General features: G+C 39.4%; 1 protein-coding gene across 1 annotated transcript in view; it reads left to right on the top strand.

The window, feature by feature from the left end:
* The first annotated feature begins 3,506 nt into the window (after positions 1 to 3,506).
* The window catches only part of wdr18 (WD repeat domain 18), a 29,728-nt gene continuing 8,887 nt past the window's right edge, over positions 3,507 to 24,347 (top strand). The window contains exons 1-7 of the mRNA XM_054603237.1: positions 3,507 to 3,790; positions 6,487 to 6,597; positions 6,970 to 7,103; positions 9,429 to 9,570; positions 15,335 to 15,478; positions 18,433 to 18,497; positions 19,324 to 19,448. Of these exons, the coding sequence (XP_054459212.1) occupies positions 3,581 to 3,790; positions 6,487 to 6,597; positions 6,970 to 7,103; positions 9,429 to 9,570; positions 15,335 to 15,478; positions 18,433 to 18,497; positions 19,324 to 19,448 (931 nt within the window). The 5' untranslated portion in view covers positions 3,507 to 3,580. The remainder of the gene's footprint in view (positions 3,791 to 6,486; positions 6,598 to 6,969; positions 7,104 to 9,428; positions 9,571 to 15,334; positions 15,479 to 18,432; positions 18,498 to 19,323; positions 19,449 to 24,347) is intronic.

Below are 24,347 nucleotides of genomic sequence, written 5' to 3'. Positions count from 1 at the left end.
GAGTAGGAGTCCTCTGTTATATGGAGACAGACTAAAGTTAGAGTAGGAGTCCTCTGTTATATGGAGACAGACTAAAGTTAGAGTAGGAGTCCTCTGTTATATGGAGACAGACTAAAGTTAGAGTAGGAGTCCTCTGTTATATGGAGACAGACTAAAGTCCTCTGTTTAGAGTAGGAGTCCTCTGTTATATGGAGACAGACTAAAGTTAGAGTAGGAGTCCTCTGTTATATGGAGACAGACTAAAGTTAGAGTAGGAGTCCTCTGTTATATGGAGACAGACTAAAGCTAGAGTAGGAGTCCTCTGTTATATGGAGACAGACTAAAGTTAGAGTAGGAGTCCTCTGTTATATGGAGACAGACTAAAGTTAGAGTAGGAGTCCTCTGTTATATGGAGACAGACTAAAGTTAGAGTAGGAGTCCTCTGTTATATGGAGACAGACTAAATAGAGGAGTTATATGGAGACAGACTAAACTAAAGAGTCCTCTGTTATATGGAGACAGACTAAAGTTAGAGTAGGAGTCCTCTGTTATATGGAGACAGACTAAAGTTAGAGTAGGAGTCCTCTGTTATCTGTTATGGAGACAGACTAAAGTTAGAGTAGGAGTCCTCTGTTATATGGAGACAGACTAAAGTTAGAGTAGGAGTCCTCTGTTATATGGAGACAGACTAAAGTTAGAGTAGGAGTCCTCTGTTATATGGAGACAGACTAAAGTTAGAGTAGGAGTCCTCTGTTATGGAGACATGTTAATGAATAAAACCCTGAAGAAATCGCTTCTTTAAATTTAGCTACAGCATTATCAGATAGACATTTAGTGTAGAAACTTTTGCCTAATGGCGTACACTCTGGTAGAACAAATTCAAAGGTTATTAGATAATGTTCTGATAAAAGAGAGTTCTGTTGAGAGACAATTACATTTTCTACTTCAATACCATAAACCAGAACAAGGTCGAGGGTTAAAACAGTGAGTGGGTTTATGTACACACTGACAGAAGCCAATAGAATCTAGTAATGAACCAAACGCAGTACTAAGGCTATCATTATACACATCCACATGAATATTAAAATCACCTACAATAATAACTTTATCTGTCTTAAGGACTAAACTTGATAAGAACTCTGAGAATTCAGAATTATCTTATCTAAAATCAGAGGAATGGAAGCAGACATATATTTATATTTATACCACGGTCTGCGGGAATACTCGATTCTGATTGGCTGCAGGGTGTGCATTAACTCCTGATATACGGACACCTGGACAAGTAGTTCCGTCAAATTGTCTGTTTACCGTTCTCAATTAATGCGCGCTGGCGTATCGTCTCTAAAATTAGTAACCATAACAACGGGACCGCAGTCAAAGCCGTTTACAATTTATTGCAACACCGCAACAAAGTAACAATGAGTGATTTCAACATTTCTTTTAATTTATTTGGAGAATATGACAACTTCGATGACTGGGATGCAGCAGAAGAAAAAGAAATGGAAAAGAGGAAAAGAAAGCAACGGCACAAGGAGTTAACACCGGGAGAATTAAATCAAATAGAAGATGACAAAGATGAGATCAACACCAAAAAAACAACAAAATGGGCAGTTAATATACTGAGAGACTTTCTTGAACAAAAACGAATGGACTCCAACTTCGTAAACTACACCGCTGATGCTCTTAATGAGACTCTGCGGGAGTTTTATGCCGCTGTCCAGTCCACCAAGACAGGAGGGGAGTACAGCATAGCCAGCCTAAGGAGTCTGAGAGCCGGTATTAAGCGTTATATAGTTGGCTTCAATATTATAACTGACACCAGATTCAGGACCAGCAATGCCGTGTTTAAATCCGTACTTAAACGGTACAGGAAAAGTGGTAAAGATACCAGCCTCCACCATCCCCGTATCTCCGAGTCGGACCTCGAACGTATTAAATATTCAACTGCACTGTCTCCTGATTCGCCCGTCGGCCTGGTCAGAAAAGTGTGGTTCGACATCCAAATATGTTTGGCTCGGCGTGGCAGGGAGGGAACCCGGGAGCTATCCATGTCATCTTTCATCCTCCAGAGAGACGAGGATGGGGTGGAATATGTCAGCCTGGCGCACAATCCTCAAAGCAAGAATCACAAAGACCCGAATGAACCTGAAAAGGAAAACCTACGAGGGTTTATGTTTGCCAGGCCTGAGGATCCGCTGTGTCCGGTGGAAAGTTTCAAAAAATATATTGCAAAATGTCCATCAGATGCCAAATCGTTCTACCACCACCCAAAGCGCACCCTGGCCTCCGGCGTGTGGTACACCCGGGAGCCGATGGGTGTCCACTACCTCGGGAACATGTTAAAAAGGATCAGCGAAGAGGTGATTATGGCTATAATTTTGTATTAGGCCATAGCTACTAAATAGTTTCCCTCCATCCCCATAATATAATAAATATCCTGTCATTCTACATTTCAGGTGGGTCTTTCGCAGATCTACACAAACCACAGCCTCCGAAGCACCGCTGTAGGTCGGCTCTCAGACGCCGGCCTGGAGAGTCGTCAAATAATGTCGGTGACAGGCCATCGATGCGAGAGCAGCCCGCGTGCTTACTGGGCTCCATCAGTGCAGGAGAGACGAGAATGGAGCCACGTCTTGTCATCAAATGTCCCGAGAAACAGTGCCCATGCTGTCAAAAACCCTCCTTCACAGGCCGCTATGCCGGACTTGCCTATAACGCTATCAAATTTCACCATAAATGGAAACGTCGAATTTAATTTAAAATAAAACAGCTGTAACACATAGGGCCCAGTTTAAAGTTGATTAAGCCCCCGTTAATTAGGCCTACGTTTTTTCTATTTAGGCCTATGTGATTTCCAGGTTATTAATTAATTGACAATTAATTGTTGACATGTTTCTTTTCAATAAAAACATACTACCTATGGTTTTTAAATATTTTTAAAAACATTGTTTGACAGCCATGACTACAACATGAAAAAGCACGATATGCCTACATCCAGTCAGCATGAAAAATGGCATGAATTATGGTTGCAAGCCTCGACCATGAAAGCTGAGCGGACTATAATACCTCCCGTTCTAAAGTCCTAGCTATGGTTCGTCCTAATTACTGGAGGAGTGAACAACGTTTCCGTTGCATGAGAACCCAACGGGCGTGTAATGGTGGTTCCGGGTATTAGTCAGACTCTCAGGCGTAACCAGGGAAACAAAGTTATGCTTTGTGGAAAACTTTATATTTGAATTGTAAAACGCATGAAAATATAAATGAATGCTCTTAATTTGGTCACCGTTGGTAAGTGACCGTGGTATAAGCGGGATAATGCCCTTCGAGGTGTCCATTATCAGGAATTAATGGACACCTCGTCGGGCATTATCCCTTACTTATATATAAATAAACACACCTGGTTCATTCATCAAACATTTATTTTCATTTGGTAATTAAATAAATCTTTGACAGCAATAGCCTATACATTAAATGGTGACATGATATGTTTTCCATTTCATGCCCTTCCTACATCTCCCACAATGCACCCGGTCCCGGATATGACGCAGAGCGCCGGCAGCAGACGGTCCCCGCGTGTGCAGCTTGTTGTGGTACAGCCAACATGGCGGCTCCTCTGGAGGTAATCGTGACCAGTGACTCCGGCTCCCCGATGTGGAACTGCACCGTGTTCGACCTGCACAGCGGCTCCAGCCTGCTGTCGTACCGGGGAGGGAGCAGCTCGGCCCGGACCCTGACCCTCCTGAACGGGGAGTACCTGCTGTCCGCACAGCTGGGCAAGAACTTCATCAACATGTGGGAGATCCAGAGGAAGGTAACGCACGTGTAGACACATGCACACGGAAGAACGCACCTGAACGCACACTGCAACACACCTGAACGCACACTGCAACACACCTGAACGCACACTGCAACACACCTGAACACACCTGAACACACACTGCAACACACACTGCAACACACCTGAACACACACTGCAACACACCTGAACACACACTGCAACACACCTGAACACACACACTGCAACACACCTGAACACACACACTGCAACACACCTGAACACACACTGCACACACACACTGCAACACACCTGAACACACACTGCAACACACCTGAACGCACACTGCAACACACCTGAACGCACACTGCACACACCTGAACACACACTGCAACACACCTGAACACACACACCTGAACACACACTGCAACACACCTGAACGCACACTGCAACACACACTGCAACACACACTGCAACACACCTGCAACACACACTGCAACACACACTGCAACACACACTGCAACACACCTGAACACACACTGCAACACACCTGAACGCACACTGCAACACACTGAACACACTGCAACACACCTGAACGCACACTGCAACACACACTGCAACACACCTGAACACACTGCAACACACACTGCAACACACCTGAACACACACTGCAACACACCTGAACAGGGTTCATGTGTGTATCTCCAGTTACAGTTACAACATGTTTACATGCTTTAATACCCATAATCCTCCTTGTTCTTCTCATCCTGGCTGTCTGCAGCACCTCTTCTCACCCTCTCTCTGAAACGCTCCGTTGTAGCTCCTCCCTCCAGAAAGCAGTCACATTATTAAGATCCTTATCATCCTACTCACTCTTCAAAAAGCAGCTTAAAAAACATCTTATCTTTTCATGAATCATCTTATTACTGAATTTTGATTATTTTTGATTTATTTATGTACTTTGTCTCCTTATTTTCTAAAGTTTATTTGTTAGCCTTATAAATATTATTTGTCTGTGATTATTGACAGGGGTGGAACTCTTGTACAAGCCCACTGGGCTTCGTTCCCTCCTTGCACCATTATTGTAATGTGTGCTAAATAAACAAACAAACAATTATATCACATTATATCACAGTATATCACATTATATCACAGTATATCATTATATCACAGTATCACAGTATATTATATTATATCACATTATATCACATATCATATTTTATCACAGTATATCACATTATATCACATATTATATCACAGTATATCATATTATATCACATTATATCACAGTATATCATATTATATCACAGTATATCATTATATCACAGTATCACAGTATATTATATTATATCACAGTATATCATTATATCACAGTATCACAGTATATTATATTATATCACATTATATCACAGTATATCACAGTATGTCACATATCATATTTTATCACAGTATATCACATTATATCACATATTATATCACAGTATATCATATTATATCACAGTATATCCTATAATATCATATTCTATTACAGTACATTACATCATATTATATTACATTATATCATATTATATCACAGTATATCATATTTTATCACAGTATATCATATTATATCGCAGTATATCATATTATATCACAGTATATCATATTATATCACAGTATATCATAGTATATCCTATTATATCATATTCTATTACAGTACATTACATCATATTATATTACATTATATCATATTATATCACAGTATATCATATTTTATCACAGTATATCATAGTATATCCTATTATATCATATTCTATTACAGTACATCACAGTATATCATATTGTATCACAGTATATCACGTTATATCACATCACAGTATATCATATATCACAGTATATCATATCACATTATATCACAGTATATCATATTATATCACAGTATATAATATTATATCACAGTATATCCTATTATATCATATTCTATTACAGTACATTACAGCATATCATATTATATTACATTATATCATATTTTATCACAGTATATCACATTATATCATATTATATCACAGTATATCACATTATATCACAGTATCACAGTATATCATATTATATCGCAGTATATCATATCACATTATATCACATTATATCATATTATATCACAGTATATCATATTATATCACAGTATATCATATTTTATCACAGTATATAATATTGTATCACAGTATATCCTATTATATCATATTCTATTACAGTACATTACAGCATATCATATTATATTACATTATATCATATTTTATCACCGTATATCACATTATATCACAGAATATCATTATATCACAGTATATCATATTTTATCACAGTATATCATATATCACAGTATATCATATTATATCAGTATATCATAGTATATCCTATTATATCATATTCTATTACAGTACATTACAGCATATCATATTATATTACAGTACATCACAGTATATCATATTTTATCACAGTATATCACAGTATCACAGTATATCGCATATCATATTATATCACAGTATATCATATTTTATCACAGTATATCACAGTATATCACAGTATATCACATTATATCACATATCTTATATCACAGTATATCATATTATATCACAGTATCACAGTATATCATATTATATCACAGTATATCATAGTATATCCTATTATATCATATTCTATTACAGTACATCACAGTATATCACAGTTGTTGTCCCTGTTACTTCCTGTTCTTCCAGGATCAGCTGCAGCAGAAGATGGTGTGTCCAGGTCTCATCACCTCTCTGACCGCTTCACCTAACGGAGTCTTCCTCACTGCCGGAGTCGCAGAGGCTGTTTATCTGTGGGAGGTCAGTCTGCTTCTGCTTCTTCTTCTTCTTCTTCTTCTTCTTCTTCTTGTTCAGACCCTGGTTCACCGGTCCGGGCCCCGGTCCTGACCCTGGTCCATGTTGACCTATTAAACTTCCAGCCAAACTTTCATCTTCTGCTCTGTGATGTTGTTCACAGTCAGAAGTGGGCGGGTCTGTAGTTTAACACACAGAGCTACAGAGGACTGTTGGCTCCGCCCACTCTGATGACACTCTATTATTGATTGTTTGACATATATTTGTCTTATAACAAATGAATGATCTCTTTCTAAAGATAATTGGGAAACAAAGCAACATGTATCTCCTCCTCTGTGATTGGTTCAGGTGTATTAAGTCTTTTCTTTGATGGCTCAGGTTTCCACAGGTAAGCTGCTGTCTGTCCTCAGTCGTCACTACCAGGATGTCACCTGTCTGAAGTTCACAGATGACAGCAGCCATTTTGTTTCTGGAGGAAAAGACAACCTTGCTCTGGTGTGGAGTCTGTCCAGGTAACACTCACCTGAGAACACACAAGCCTTGTTTCATCTTCACCCAAACCAGAATCAGGTTCATCACCAGGCAGGTTTCTGTGAAGCAAGCTATGACATTAAACATAGTTAGAGGAAATAAAGATAAACATTCAATAAATAAACTGTATGATGTGAAGAGGAGGAGTTCAAAATAAAATAATTAAATAATAATAATTCCAAGTTCCCTCAATCGATCCGCCCTTTTTCAATCACTTTTATTTCTTACCTCACATTGATGTAACGTGTTGTGACAGATGTGGAGACTTTACTGTAAGGTGTAGTGACAGATGTGGAGACTTTACTGTAAGGTGTAGTGACAGATGTGGAGACTTTACTGTAAGGTGTAGTGACAGATGTGGAGACTTTACTGTAAGGTGTAGTGACAGATGTGGAGACTTTACTGTAAGGTGTAGTGACAGATGTGGAGACTTTAACAAGTTGTGACAGATGTGGAGACTTTACATTACATTACATTACAGTCATGTAGCAGACACTTTTATCCAAAGCGACTTACAGGAAGTGTATTCAACATAGGTATTGAAGAGAACTACTAGTCACCAGAAGTCATAAGTGCATCTCCTTTCTTAAACAAGCATCTAAAAGCATAAACCAGAGCAAAAGTATAGTGCAGAGGCAGATTACTACGAAAACAATAATTGTAACAAACTAATATGAATATAATAAGTGCTACAAACTAATACGAATAGGGTAAGTGCAGTAAACGAATACGAATACAATAAGTGCTACGAGGAAGGCTCAGGGTAGTACTTCTTGAAGAGGTGAGTTTAAAGATGGGCAGTGACTCTGCTGTCCTGAGGTCAGTGGGGAGTTCATTCCTCCACTGAGGGGTCAGGACAGGAAGAAGCTGTGACCGGGTGGATCGGCTGCAGGGACCTCTGAGCGACGGGACAACCAGTCACCCCGAGGCAGCAGAGAGGAGTGGTGGGGGGGTGTAGGGCTTCATGGCCTGGAGATAGGAAGGAGCTGTTCCTCTCACTGCCCTGTAGGCACCAGAGTCTGTAACTGGATGCTCCTACAGGGAGCCAGTGTAGAGAACGGTAGTGACAGATGTGGAAACTTTACTGTAAGGTGTAGTGACAGATGTGGAGACTTTAACGTGTAGTGACAGATGTGGAAACTTTACTGTAAGGTGTAGTGACAGATGTGGAGACTTTAACGTGTTGTGACAGATGTGGAGACTTTAACGTGTTGTGACAGATGTGGAGACTTTACTGTAAGGTGTTGTGACAGATGTGGAGACTTTACTGTAAGGTGTAGTGACAGATGTGGAGACTTTACTGTAAGGTGTAGTGACAGATGTGGAGACTTTACTGTAAGGTGTAGTGACAGATGTGGAGACTTTACTGTAAGGTGTAGTGACAGATGTGGAGACTTTACTGTAAGGTGTAGTGACAGATGTGGAGACTTTACTGTAAGGTGTAGTGACAGATGTGGAGACTTTACTGTAAGGTGTTGTGACAGATGTGGAGACTTTACTGTAAGGTGTAGTGACAGATGTGGAGACTTTACTGTAAGGTGTAGTGACAGATGTGGAGACTTTACTGTAAGGTGTAGTGACAGATGTGGAGACTTTAATGTGTTGTGACAGATGTGGAGACTTTACTGTAAGGTGTAGTGACAGATGTGACAGATGTGGAGACTTTACTGTAAGGTGTAGTGACAGATGTGGAGACTTTACTGTAAGGTGTAGTGACAGATGTGGAAACTTTACTGTAAGGTGTTGTGACAGATGTGGAGACTTTGATGAGGAGTTCTAGGAGGATCAGTTTATTGTCTCGTGTTCTAAATGAACGTTCTGTCGTTACTTATTTATATGTGTGGATCTGCTGTTTCCAGTAGTTGGAGTTCTAACATCTGTAGACAGGTGAGCAGCCTCAGACTGTTGTTCCCATGACAACACTTCAGCAGAGTCTCATCTTCACTAAACAGTCCATCAGTCATGTGAGCACCAGTGACAGAATACAGTTCATTGGATTAGTTAATAGAAACGTCACTCTCCTCACTGATTGGGTAGATCTGGTGTTTGTTAAAGTCTCAGTTTTGTTCTTTACAATAACAACCAGCAGCAGGTGATCAGCTGATGTCCACACCCTGACGGGGTCACCTGACTATCAGTTCTGACTGTGAGTGTTTAAAACTGCAGCAGGTCCAGATTCAGTCTTCAGTTTCATCCTGAAGCTCCATGAAGTAAAAAAGGTTTCTGATGGATCTTGTGAATGTGGAACCAGTGTGATGACTCTGTGTGTGGTTATTAATGTGTGTATTTGTGTTTATGCGTTTCAGTGTGATCCAGCTGGATTCAAGCCACACCCCTGAACCGCGTCACGTCCTGTCTCGTCACTCTCTACCAATCACAGACTTGCACTGTGGCCTGATGGGGGCTCAGGCCAGAGTCGCAACCGCCTCCTTAGACCAAACTGTCAAGGTGAGAATGAGGATAAATCACCTGAACAGGTAGAACAGTAGAGTGTAAACACTGAGGATATATCACCTGAACAGGTAGAACACTGAGGATATATCACCTGAACAGTGTAAACACTGAGGATATATCACCTGAACAGGTAGAACAGTAGAGTGTAAACACTGAGGATAAATCACCTGAACAGGTAGAACAGTAGAGTGTAAACACTGAGGATATATCACCTGAACAGGTAGAACAGTAGAGTGTAAACACTGAGGATAAATCACCTGAACAGGTAGAACAGTAGAGTGTAAACACTGAGGATATATCACCTGAACAGGTAGAACAGTAGAGTGTAAACACTGAGGATAAATCACCTGAACAGGTAGAACAGTAGAGTGTAAACACTGAGGATATATCACCTGAACAGGTAGAACAGTAGAGTGTAAACACTGAGGATATATCACCTGAACAGGTAGAACAGTAGAGTGTAAACACTGAGGATATATCACCTGAACAGGTAGAACAGTAGAGTGTAAACACTGAGGATATATCAGTGTACTTTCTGCACCTTCTGTACCGTCCACTCTTTTCTTTATTTCTTTATCTGAATTTCTTCAGATTCGACACAAACGTCCACTTGGTCTCCAGGATGAACTGATGAGATGAGAATGATTAGATTAGTTTTGGGCCATAAATCAAGATATGTTAAATATGACAATGTCTATTATTGAGGACGTTTTGATAAGACATGGTGGTTAACTGCAACTTGATTGGCTGGCTAAGGCATCGAACCATGACACGGTAATAATAGTTTTTAATAACTGAAGACTCAAACTTTAGATCCTGTGGACCCAGAAGTAGAGGTGAAATGCTCCCCCTATGTCTTTGGAGCAGGTCACTACTTATTGCACCTTTAACTCCTTTTTTTCCACTTTGACTCTTCTTTGTTATTTTGCAGCAGGTTTCTAAAACATCCTCAGACTCCACAAGTCAAACAAACAAAGACTCGTTGACCTGTCTGTGTCTCTGGTTTCTTTTTCCTTCATTAAAAACCAATCATCTTAAGTGTGACTTTATCTCTGAGAGGGTGTATCTCTGTTCCCACCCAGCCGCTTCATAACGAGCTCGTTCATCAGCTGAACTAGCTTGGGGTCTGAGATATTTCATTCTTTATTTCCTGGTTGTTAAAAGCTGCTGTACCTCGGTCATGGTTCGATTGGTGCCCCGATGTCTCCTCAGGGTTGTGAGTGTCGACCCCTGTAGTTCTCTCCTGCTGATTGCAGTGTTTTGAGGCTGATGTAGTGAACAGTATAATAACATATAATATAATATAATAACAGAAGTGTCCTGCTGCTTGTCTTTGCTTAATGCAGATGTCTCTACAGCACAGTATATACTGACGTATTTGGCATAACGTAGCTCTGTAGATGTAACAATTTTGATCATGATAGTTTATTTTTTTACCTGCCATTTTCGCAATCTCCATTAATCCATCTTATAGCATGGAGCTCTTTGGTCATATGTGAATGTTGATCAAATGTGTTTATTAACATTTACATGTTTTTTGGGAGGTTTTTTAGAAAAAACCTTTTAATTTATTTATTTTTCAGTTTCTATAAAACTCAAAAAAATCCACAGCAAAACATCATGGATGACAGAAATAGAAATAATAAAGCTCGAAACAGAAAAGTGGGGGTCACTACTCTCTCTTTACAATCTTTGATCTTTACTTTTCAGACCTGCTGAAAACACAACCCTTCTTTTTTCTTGTATGCAGAACATTTCCCCGTGTAGTTCATGGTTCCCTGCTTTAGTCCTCGGATGAAGAACGTTTTTACAATGTCCAGCCACTGGCCCGGTCCTTGAAGGCCACATTTCATCCAGGGTTAGGGGTTAGGGTTACCCCCATCCAGGATTTAGAAGAGGTAGATGTCCTTTTTTTAATTATGTCGCCGGGTATCAATCCCAGAATTCGGGGTCCTGGGAATCTTGTTCTATAAGATCTCCTCAAGAGTCTGAACAACCCTGTGCCAGAATGTTTGTATTTTAAACAGCAGAACATATGAGAGTGATTGGTATTCATCTGCCCAACTGTCTCCAGCATCACTGCTCTTTACCACAGTGTTTATTTTTCATTTTGGGTGTAATAATTACATTCTCCTAACAGAGCTAGTGCTGTGGGACTAATAAAGGATTATCTTATCTTATCTTATATCTAATCTTTTATTTTAGCTTTTAACTTATCTCATATCTCATATCTTATCTTATATCTTATATCTTTTTATGTTATCTTATATCTTGTCTTATATCTCATATCTTATATCTTTTATCTTATCTTTTATCTTATCTTATATCTTATCTTATATCTTTTTATGTTATCTTATATCTTATTTTATATTTTATCTTATCGTATCTTGTCTTATATCTTAATCTTCTCTTATATCTTATCTTTTATCTTATCTTGACTTTCTTTAGTTTCTGTAAACTGCTGTACAATTTGGAAACAATATTCACAGCGGGTGGTTTGTAAGCATCTGTCAACACTTTAATCACTTCATTACCTTCTGCTGAAATTCATTTTTTAATTAGTATCTGAACATGTCCTAATTTTCTAAATTAAACTCTCCTTTAAGGTTTTTTTCCCCTCCTATGAGTGAACATATGTTAATCCTTTTTCTCTCCACCATAAAATATATTCTCAATCTCTCCAGGTCTAAACCTGGGAGATGTGAAGGCCAAATCAGCAGTTTGCTATCTCCTTATAATTTGTACTTTTTCTTTTTTACAATTTCATTCCATATTTTCAGTGATTCTTCTAAAATAGAATTTTCTCCATTTGTGATCTGTATTTTTTTACCACCTGGTCTGAGGTTGAGGTTGACCCAGATTTAGCTCAGTATGTTTCTATCTAGTATGATTCTCCAGGAGCACCAATAGACCATGTATCTCATTAGGATGCTCAATAGTAATAATAATAATAATAATAATAATCTCATTAGGATGCTCAATAGTAATAATAATAATAATAATCTCATTAGGATGCTCAATAGTAATAATAATAATAATAATAATAATCTCATTAGGATGCTTAATAATAATAATATTAATCCTTTTAGGATGCTCAATAGTAATAGTAATAATAATAATAATCTCATTAGGATGCATAATAATATTAATCCTTTTAGGATGCTCAATAGTAATAATAATAATAATCTCATTAGGATGCTTAATAATAATAATATTAATCCTTTTAGGATGCTCAATAGTAATAATAATAATAATAATCTTATTAGGATGCTTAATAATAATAATATTAATCCTTTTAGGATGCTCAATAGTAATAATAATAATAATAATAATCTCATTAGGATGCTTAATAATAATAATATTAATCCTTTTAGGATGCTCAATAGTAATAATAATAATAATAATCTCATTAGGATGCTTAATAATAATAATATTAATCCTTTTAGGATGCTCAATAGTAATAATAATAATAATAATAATCTCAGGATGCTCAATAGTAATAATAATAATCTCATTAGGATGCTTAATAATAATAATATTAATCCTTTTAGGATGCTCAATAGTAATAATAATAATAATAATAATCTCATTAGGATGCTTAATAATAATAATAATATTAATCCTTTTAGGATGCTCAATAGTAATAATAATAATAATCTCATTAGGATGCTTAATAATAATAATATTAATCCTTTTAGGATGCTCAATAGTAATAATAATAATAATAATAATCTCATTAGGATGCTTAATAATAATAATATTAATCCTTTTAGGATGCTCAATAGTAATAATAATAATAATAATCTCATTAGGATGCTCAATAGTAAAAAATAAAAAGAATCTCATTACATTACATTACATTACATTACATTACAGTCATGTAGCAGACGCTTTTATCCAAAGCGATTTACAGGAAGTGTATTCAACATAGGTATTCAAGAGAACTACTAGTCACCAGAAGTCATCAGTGCATCTCCTTTTCATTAGGATGCGTAATAGTGATGATGATGATGTATTTCTGCCTGATGGCCTTACTTGGTATGTAGTTAAAGTTACCTGTGTTTTTGTATGTGACAGGAGAGTTACTGGTTAAGTGGCTGCTTACTTAACTAGCTAGATAACTTGCGACCTTGATAGCTATCATGCTGCACTGTTAGACAAACAAAGATGTCACTCATCACATCCAATCACGTGGATGCATTGAAACAACTATATCAGCCAATCACAGCACAGTAGCACGCTCCTGCAGATTCCTGCTCTTAGGACTCTGTTCATACTTAGGACTGGATCAGGTTTGGAGCTACTGTTCCTCCCGGGGAAGGGTTGCCCCGCTGAGACCTGTCCATCACCATTGACCTGTCCATCACCATTGATGATGCCGTGGTGACGCCAACTCGGACTGTGAGGAATCTGGGTGTGACCCTGGACGACCAACTGTCGTTCTCAGCAAACATTGCATCGGTCACACGCTCCTGCAGACTCCTCCTCTACAACATCAGGAGGATTCTCCCCTTCCTCCCTGAGGAGACGGTGCAGGTGCTCTACAGGCTCTGGTCATCTCCTGCCTGGACTACTGCAACTCACTACTGGAGCCCCGGCGTCGGCCATCAGACCTCTGGAGCTCGTCCAGAAAGCTGCAGCTCGTCTGGTGTTCAATGACCCAAGTTCTCCCACACAACTTCCCTTCTCCGTTCTCTACACTGGCTCCCTGTAAGAGCATCCAGCTACAGACTCTGGTGCCTACAGGGCAGTGAGAGGAACAGCTCCTTCCTATCTCCAGGCCATGAAGCCCTACACCCACCCCCCACCACTCCTCTCTGCTGCCTCGGGGTGACTGGTTGCCCCGTCGCTCAGAGGTCCCTGCAGCCGATCCACCCGGTCACAGCTTCTTCCTGTCCTGACCCCTCAGTGGAGGAATGAACTCCCCACTGACCTCAGGACAGCAGAGTCACTGCCCATCTTTGAAGCAAAGAAGCAAATAAGTAAAGAAGCACTACCCTGAGCCTTCCCCTTAGCACTTATTGTATTCCTATTACTTTGTTGCACTTATTGTATTCCTATTAGTTTGTTGCACTTATTGTATTCCTATTAGTTTGTTGCACTTAGTGTATTCCTATTAGTTTCTGTACTTTTGCTCTGGTTTCTGCTCTTAGATGCTTGTTTAAGAAAGGAGATGCACTGATGACTTCTGGTGACTAGTAGTTCTCTTGAATACCTATGTTGAATACACTTCCTGTAAGTCGCTTTGGATAAAATTGCTGCTAAATGACTGTAATGTAATGTAATGTAGTGCGGGTGTGAGTGACTGTGCACCTCTACGTTGTCCTCGGCTACACTCCCTTTGTGCTGCAGCCAACTGCATTATATTATGGGATGCCAGTTCTGGCTGCATGCTAAAGGACCGGTCATGGTTGCAGTGACTCACATTTTGCTAAAACACCGTTTATTTTCAGTTTTATACTGACTCCTCACTCAGTACTCTTAACAGCCTTTTTATTGGGCATCAACCTTTCGTCTACACTCATTTTGTCCACAAAATAAGGCCTAAATAAAGTTGTGTTCTTTGTAAAACACGTCTTATACACCTATGGTCTAGATTTGGGGGTCAGTTGTCGCAGACACATCTAGCAGCGACCTGCACTCTACTGAGTGTGCTTTTTTTAGTTTGTCTTTATATTTCCACATTTATGTATTTGTATATTTCTTATTTTTTAGGGTACTCCTATGACTACAAATCTGCCTCTGTCTGTCTGTCCAGGTGTGGGAGTTATCCTCAGGTGAGCTGCTCCTGTCCGTCTTGTTTGACGTGGAGATCATGTCTGTGACCTTTGACCCCTGCGAGTACTTCCTGTTCTGTGGAGGCAGTGACGGAAACATTTTTCAGGTGTCTCTGTGCAGCCAGGTGAGTCTCACTCTTTCGGTCTCCGTCTAAATGCACTACCATCCTACATCCTACCAACCAGTGTGAATTTAATTAACTAAAACTGTGACCAAAATATGTTCGTCAACAATCTTTTCCTTTTCCATCACTTTTTCCAAACTACATTCTACAAATGTCATCATCCCTCAAAATGTGAACTATTCTTCAAACCACATCCCACAAACCTCAAAATAAAAGCTAAAAACGACATCTTAAAAACTACAAACCGCAAACTACATCCTACAAACGACATCTTACAAACTACATTCTACAAACTATATTCTACAGACCACAAACTGCTTTCTTTAAATCCCATTCTACGTCCTACAAACTGTCCTATAAACTACATCTTACAAATTACCTCCGCCATCCTCAGTGTCTATCCTACATCCTTCTTTCTCATCATACATGCTCTGCTCTGCTCTTTAATTACAAACTACAACCACTGATATTCATGTTGATGTAAAGAGATGGGATACAACCTGGAGAGTTGAGGTGTTTGTAAAGGTCTCCTTCCTCCTCTCTGAATGAATTTACATGTTAAAGCTGTACAGCGTTTATCCTCCAAACAAACCAGAAAACTGGTCCTCCATCAACACTCCATTACGTCTTCAGATGTCTTGTTTCGTCCGTCCAACAGTCCGAAACCCAAAGAAATCTACTTTACTGTGATATAAAACGGAGAAACGGACACACTGAAAAAGCATCAAAGCAGTTAACAATAACTTTCCCTTTGAGCAACTTATTTTATGATATAACCTGTTGCAGGCACAGATTTATCTATTGGAGGCAAAACGCTGCCATCATCTGAGCTCAACATCAAGTTAAACTATTTAGTTCACATGAAAGGTCATCCTTTACCATCCAAGCCAATCCAAGCCGATCCAAACCGATCCAAACCAATCCAAACCAAGGGCCACTTACTAGCTTTTCTTGCAGCTTTCAGCTGTGATACACAATGGTGTGAAACGGTTCAGAGCCTGTAAGAAGACCTCGAGTGGGATTAGTTCTAAGTAGAAGAGTTAAAGGTCTTAACTGTAAGTATTGATCAAAGGGACACCAAACCGATTGACAGGCTGTAAACCAGAGGTCTGGGGCCCAGCTAGTAATCACATACACATGTACTCGGACACACACACACACTCATGTATACATGAGTGTGTGTGTGTATGTATGAATGTGTGTGTGTGTGTGTGTGTATATACAGCGGGTAAAATAAGTATTGAACACGTCACCATTTTTCTCAGTAAATATATTTCTAAAGGTTCTATTGACATGAAATGTTCACCAGATGTCGGTAACAACCCAAGTAATCCATACATACAAAGAAAACCAAACAAATGCGTTCAGAAATTAAGTTATGTGTAATCAAATGGAATGACACAGGGAAAAAGTATTGAACACGCTTACTGAAATGTATTTAATACTTGGTACAGAAGCCTTTGTTGGTGATGACAGCTTCAAGACGCCTCCTGTGGAGAAACTAGTGGCATGCATTGCTCAGGTGTGATTTTGGCCCATTCTTCCACACAAACAGTCTTCAGATCTTGAAGGTTCCGTGGGCCTCTTCTATGAACTCTGATCTTTAGTTCTTTCCATAGAGTTTCTATTGGATTCAGGTCAGGTGATTGGCTGGGCCATTCTAGCAGCTTTATTTTCTTTCTCTGAAACCAATGGAGAGTTTCCTTGGCTGTGTGTTTGGGATCATTGTCTTGCTGAAATGTCCACCCTCGTTTCATCTTCATCATCCTGCTAGATGGCAGCAGATCTTTATCAAGAATGTCTCGGTACATTTTTCCATTCATCCTTCCTTCAATTATATGAAGTTTGCCAGTGCCGTATGCTGAAAAACAGCCCCACACCATGATGTTCCACCTCCAAACTTCACTGTTGGTCTGGTGTTTTTGGGGTGATGTGCAGTGCCATTCGACCTCCAAACATGGTGTGTTATGGCATCCAAAGAGTTCCATGTTGGTCTCATCTGACCAGACTATATTCTCCCAGTATTTCACAGGCTTGTCTGAATGTTGTGCAGCAAACTTTAAACGAGCTTCAACATGCTTTTTCTTCAGCAGTGGAGTCTTGCGTGGTGAGCGTGCATACAGGCCACGGCGGTTGATGCATTACTTATTGTTTTCTTTGAAACAATTGTACCTGCTGATTCCAGGTCTTTCTGAAGCTCTCCACTAGTGCTCCTTGGCTCTTGGACAACTCTTCTGATAATTCTTTTCACTCCTCTGTCAGAAATCTTGCGAGGAGCACCTGGTTGTGGCCGGTTTATGGTGAAATGATGTTCTTTCCACTTCCGGATTATGGCCCCAACAGTGCTCACTGGAACATTCAGAAGTTTAGAAATCCTTCTGGAACCAATGCCATCAGTATGTTCTGCAACAATAAGGTTGTGAAGGTCTTGAGAGAGCTCTTTGCTTTTACCCATCATGAGATGTTTCTTGTGTGACACCTTATTTGTTTGATTTTCTTTGTATGTATGGATTACTTGGGTTGTTACCGACATCTGGTGAAAATGCCATGTCAATAGCACCTTTAGAAATATATTTATTGAGAAAAATGGTGATGTGTTCAATACCTATTTTACCCGCTATATATATACACACACACACACACACACACACACACACACACACACACACACACACACACACACACACACACACACACAGAGGTGAGGAAACTGTGGACTGATTGTTGTTGGTTGCTTTCAGACTTTCTCTTCCTGCCGACTCGTCCGATGCAGCATCATCAATAATTTATGTAATTTAAAAGAATCAATGAAAACATTTGGAGATGGCTCGAAGCCAATAAAAACAAGAAACAAGTTACGAGTTAAAAAGGAACACAGCAGCAGAGAACCTGAGATGGAAACTAATGAGGCCGAGCTGCTGTTTGTGTTTGAACAGTTTCTGTTTGATCTGCAGAGTCTCAGTCGGGACAAATCGTTCCAGTCAGACAACGACGGGAACCAGGTCTTCAAAGGACACAGGTGAGACCACAACAGGTGTTTACCAAAACCCAGAAACCCTGTGAAGTTTATTCTATTTCTGTGAGTCACCTCTAAACATTTAATTCTCATGTCTTGTCTAGCTTACATTATATTACATTACAGTCATTTAGCAGACGCTTTATCCAAAGCGACTTACAGTCAGTAGTATGTTACATATCATTCACCCATTCACACACTGATGACAGGCTACCATCAAGGTGCCACCATCAGACTCTAACTAACATTCATCATCAGTCCACACCGATGGCCTTCAGGAGCAACTTGGGGTTAAGTGTCTTGCCCAAGGACACATCGACTGCCGAAGCCGGGTATCGAACCACCGACCCTCTGATTGGAGAACTACCTTGCTCTCCACTACGCCACAGCCGCCTAGCTGAAGGGGAGCAGAGAGTCACATGGATAAAAACCATTCTAGAAAGATTCTTTCAGTATGATTAGGTTGGATTACATTACACAGCAGACGCTTTTATCCAAAGCTCAAAGCTTATATTACATATCATTACATATCATTCACACACTGATGACAGGGCTACCATGCAAGGTGCCATCTGCCCATCAGACTCTAACTAACATTCATACAACATCCAGTCCACACCGATGGAAAGCCTTCGGGAGCAACTTGGGGTTAAGTGTCTTGCCCAAGGACACATCGGCATGGACTGCCGAAGCCGGGTATCGAACCACCGATCCTCTGGTGGAAAACTACCCTGCACTGTGCCACGGCCGCCCCCAATACGATTGGATACTCACACATGTTCATAGTAGTCTTGTGATCTGATCTAAAGTCAGTTTGGATGTCTCTCAGGAACTTGGTGACGTGTCTCTCGGTGTCGATGGACGGGACTCTCCTCCTCTCTGGGTCACATGATGAGACGGTTCGGCTCTGGGACGTCCAAAGTAAACAGAGCATCCGCTGCCTCGCCCACAAAGGTAAGCCCCGCCCCCTTGCTATGACATCTCAATGATTCATAAAAATGAACCAAATACCCTTAGCCCCTCATCAGCAGCTTCCTGTTTCATGGCAAATGATTACACTGGAGATGCCTTCATCAAATGTGTGATATATGGAAAAGATGTTGAGTCGAGTTATAACAGTTTCTTTTTTCATGGCGACACACTAAAATTTTCTGGTTTGCTGTGGCAACGCCTTTAACCCAAAACTCCTTTAACCCAAAACTCAAAAAGTGAGTAACATCGCTTTACGAACTTCTTAAAGGGACAGTGTGAAGATTTAGTGAATCTGACTACCATTCACACTCCTTCAGGAGCAGCTTGGGGTTTAGTGTCTGGCCCAAGGACACATGGACATGGACCAGAGGAGCTGGGGATCGAACCGCCGATCCTCTGATTAAAGGACTCTGCCACTGAGCCACAGTTGCTTTTCATGAATAAATAATTGCTTTTATATAATCATAACAATATAAACAGGTCAACAGTAAGAATCATAACAATATAAACAGGTTAACAGTTATAATCATAACAATATAAACAGGTTAACGGTGAGAATCATAACGATATAAACAGGTTAACGGTAAGAATCATAACAATATAAACAGGTCAACAGTAAGAATCATAACAATATAAACAGGTTAACAGTTATAATCATAACAATATAAACAGGTTAACAGTTATAATCATAACAATATAAACAGGTTAACGGTGAGAATCATAACGATATAAACAGGTTAACGGTAAGAATCATAACAATATAAACAGGTCAACAGTAATAATAACAATATAAACAGGTTAACAGTAATAATCATAACAATATAAACAGGTCAACAGTAAGAATCATAACAATATAAACAGGTCAACAGTAAGAATCATAACAATATAAACAGGTTAACGGTGAGAATCATAACGATATAAACAGGTTAACAGTTATAATCATAACAATATAAACAGGTCAACAGTAAGAATCATAACAATATAAACAGGTTAACAGTTATAATCATAACAATATACAGGTTAACGGTTATAATCATAACAATATAAACAGGTTAATGGTTATAATCATAACAATATAAACAGGTCAACAGTAATAATCATAACAATATAAACAGGTTAACAGTTATAATCATAACAATATAAACAGGTTAACGGTGAGAATCATAACAATATAAACAGGTCAACAGTAATAATAACAATATAAACAGGTTAACAGTAATAATCATAACAATATAAACAGGTCAACAGTAAGAATCATAACAATATAAACAGGTTAACGGTTATAATCATAACAATATAAACAGGTTAACGGTTATAATCATAACAATATAAACAGGTCAACAGTAATAATAACAATATAAACAGGTTAACAGTAATAATCATAACAATATAAACAGGTCAACAGTAATCATAACAATATAAACAGGTCAACAGTAATAATCATAACAATATAAACAGGTTAACAGTTATAATCATAACAATATAAACAGGTTAACAGTAATAATCATAACAATATAAACAGGTCAACAGTAATAATCATAACAATATAAACAGGTTAACAGTTATAATCATAACAATATAAACAGGTTAACAGTAATAATCATAACAATATAAACAGGTTAACAGTAATAATCATAACAATATAAACAGGTCAACAGTAAGAATCATAACAATATAAACTGGTTAGCGGTTATAATCATAAAAACAATGTTGAGCTTAGTTTGTTCTTGTGAACTTCCCTGCTGGCTGAAACAAAGCTGTTCTCCTCGTTCTACCAGCGGAAACAGCAGACATAGAACATGACAGACAAAGGACCGATACTGACTGATGTCTGTGTTCTTCATTCTTTAGAAACTTATGATTTATATTTTTGAGTTTCCAGTGAAATACTAATGAGATGATATAGTGACTTTGCTGTAAGAAACGACATTTAGCCTAGTTATATTTCAAATATATATAAATACTATTTACACTTATATACAGCGGGTAAAATAATTATTGAACACGTCACCATTTTTCTCAGTAAATATATTTCTAAAGGTGCTATTGACATGAAATGTTCACCAGATGTCGGTAACAACCCAAGTAATCCATACATACAAAGACAACCAAACAAATAAGTTCAGAGATTAAGTTATGTGTAATAAAATGGAATGACACAGGGAAAAAGTATTGAACACGCTTGCTGAAATGTATTTAATACTTGGTACAGAAGCCTTTGTTGGTGATGACAGCTTCAAGACGCCTCCTGTATGGAGAAACTAGTGGCATGCATTGCTCAGGTGTGATTTTGGCCCATTCTTCCACACAAACAGTCTTCAGATCTTGAAGGTTCCGTGGGCCTCTTCTATGAACTCTGATCTTTAGTTCTTTCCATAGAGTTTCTATTGGATTCAGGTCAGGTGATTGGCTGGGCCATTCTAGCAGCTTTATTTTCTTTCTCTGAAACCAATGGAGAGTTTCCTTGGCTGTGTGTTTGGGATCATTGTCTTGCTGAAATGTCCACCCTCGTTTCATCTTCATCATCCTGCTAGATGGCAGCAGATCTTTATCAAGAATGTCTCGGTACATTTTTCCATTCATCCTTCCTTCAATTATATGAAGTTTGCCAGTGCCGTATGCTGAAAACCAGCCCCACACCAGGATGTTCCACCTCCAAACTTCACTGTTGGTCTGGTGTTTTTGGGGGGATGTGCAGTGCCATTTGACCTCCAAACATGGTGTGTATTATGCAGTGGCGGGCCGTCAGGGCCAGCAAGGCCTTCTCTGCTGGCCTAAACATCATCAGAATATAAATTATATATTTTTTCCACAAATATGTATTAAATTATTCCCCATAGTCTATTCTTTTCATTTCATAGCTTTTCACTTGGTTGCGCTTCTTCCAGCCTCAGGTCGAGATCGGAGGGCTGGCCTTTAAGTTAGAGCTTTTATCTAATCATATTTCAGCCATCATGTGTTGCTATGGTCCAAGAAATCTGCCCTTAGGCCTTCAGAATCAACAGTGCGGGCGCCTGTAGCTTAAAGTGAACGGAATCGAAACTGTGGTGTTAACCAATCAGATTTCGAGTTACATTACATTACATTACAGTCATTTAGCAGACGATTTTATCCAAAGCGACTTACAGGAAGTGTATTCAACATAGGTATTCAAGAGAACTACTAGTCACCAGAAGTCATAAGTGCATCTCCTTTCTTAAACAAGCATCTAAAAGCAGAAACCAGAGCAAAAGTATAGTGCAGAGGCAAGTTACTACAAAAACAATAATTGCAACAGACTAATACGAATACAGTAAGTGCTACGAGGAAGGCTCAGGGTAGTACTTCTTGAAGAGGTGAGTTTAAAGATGGGCAGCGACTCTGCTGTCCTGAGGTCAGTGGGGAGTTCATTCCACCACTGAGGGGCCAGGACAGAAAAAAGCTGTGACCGGGTGGATCGGCCGCAGGGACCTCTGAGCGACGGGACAACCAGTCACCCCGAGGCAGCAGAGAGGAGTGGTCTGGCGGGGGTGTAGGGCTTGACCAAGGCCTGGAGATAGGAAGGAGCTGTTCCTCTCACTGCCCTGTAGGCTAGCACCAGAGTCTGTAACTGGATGCGAGCTCTTACAGGGAGCCAGTGTAGAGAACGGCGACACCGGGCGACACCGGGGCCAGCATGCAGGCGTACAATGACGTCAGCACGGGCACGTATTTTGATTGGATGCGCACTAGTTAGAGGCGGAGCTACGCAGAGCTAGCAGAGTGAACCTGATGACCCTGAACGAGCTAATTCGTGTAGATCTACAAGCGGGTTTTTTTTCAACCCACAATGACTGATGGAGGAGAAGAGATAGATTTGGTCGCAGATATACTTGCAACTTATACTTGCAACTTATACTTACGCCATTTTCAAGACGGACTGTTCAAGAAAAGCTCGACATCGTGAGGAGATGTCGGCCAACCCCGACGCTAGCGAGGATGCTAGGATGGATTTTGTGTTCAAATAAGCAGATAAATAAGCAAATAAAATAATATATAAAAAATAAATGCTTGATGCTTCTGCAAGAGATGATGTGTGACACTGGCTCAGCTGTGCCTACAGGGAAAGGACTCAGGAGACTTGTTGAATTGTTTTGGTTTAACCTTTATCAAAGTTTCACCACTGTCACAAATATATTCTCAAGAACAAATGCAAATTATTTGTTTGTATTCTTTTATTTTCAGTGAATAGTTTGTGTCTTTATCGTCACATTTCTTAAATGAAACAATGCGCTGTTTAGTGAACACACTTGTTAAAGCTCACATACTGTTGGTGTTAATACAACTTCTTAGACTAATCCCTTAAAAGCGCCTTTTATTGTAACGTGTTGACAGTATCCAAGTGATCTTAAAGCTGGTAGTTTAACACTCTTAATTGTAAATGCGGATTTATTGATTTTAAATGCTTCGGAAAGATTAATATAACTCTGTTGTACTCGACTATGTTAAGGTGATGCAACGCCCAGTTATAATGCGTTTCTGTCTAAATGTATAGTTTCTAGAGCCATGGCGTCATAATGATGGTATTAAGAGGTGGATTCATTCAGGGAGGACTGTGTAGGACATCACTGAAGGCCTAGGGGTGAAATGCATGTCCCGCTACTGGTATTATGGCATCCAAAGAGTTCCATGTTGGTCTCATCTGAGCAGACTATATTCTCCCAGTATTTCACAGGCTTGTCTGAATGTTGTGCAGCAAACTTTAAACGAGCTTCAACATGCTTTTTCTTCAGCAATGGAGTCTTGCGTGGTGAGCCTGCATACAGGCCACGGCGGTTGATGCATTACTTATTGTTTTCTTTGAAACAATTGTACCTGCTGATTCCAGGTCTTTCTGAAGCTCTCCACTAGTGCTCCTTGGCT

The sequence above is a fragment of the Anoplopoma fimbria genome, chromosome 8, assembly GCF_027596085.1.
Source record: "Anoplopoma fimbria isolate UVic2021 breed Golden Eagle Sablefish chromosome 8, Afim_UVic_2022, whole genome shotgun sequence".
Classification (NCBI taxonomy): Eukaryota; Metazoa; Chordata; class Actinopteri; order Perciformes; family Anoplopomatidae; genus Anoplopoma; species Anoplopoma fimbria.
The sequence above is the reverse complement of the archived record's forward strand: the minus strand, read 5'-3'. Positions and strand labels throughout refer to the sequence as shown.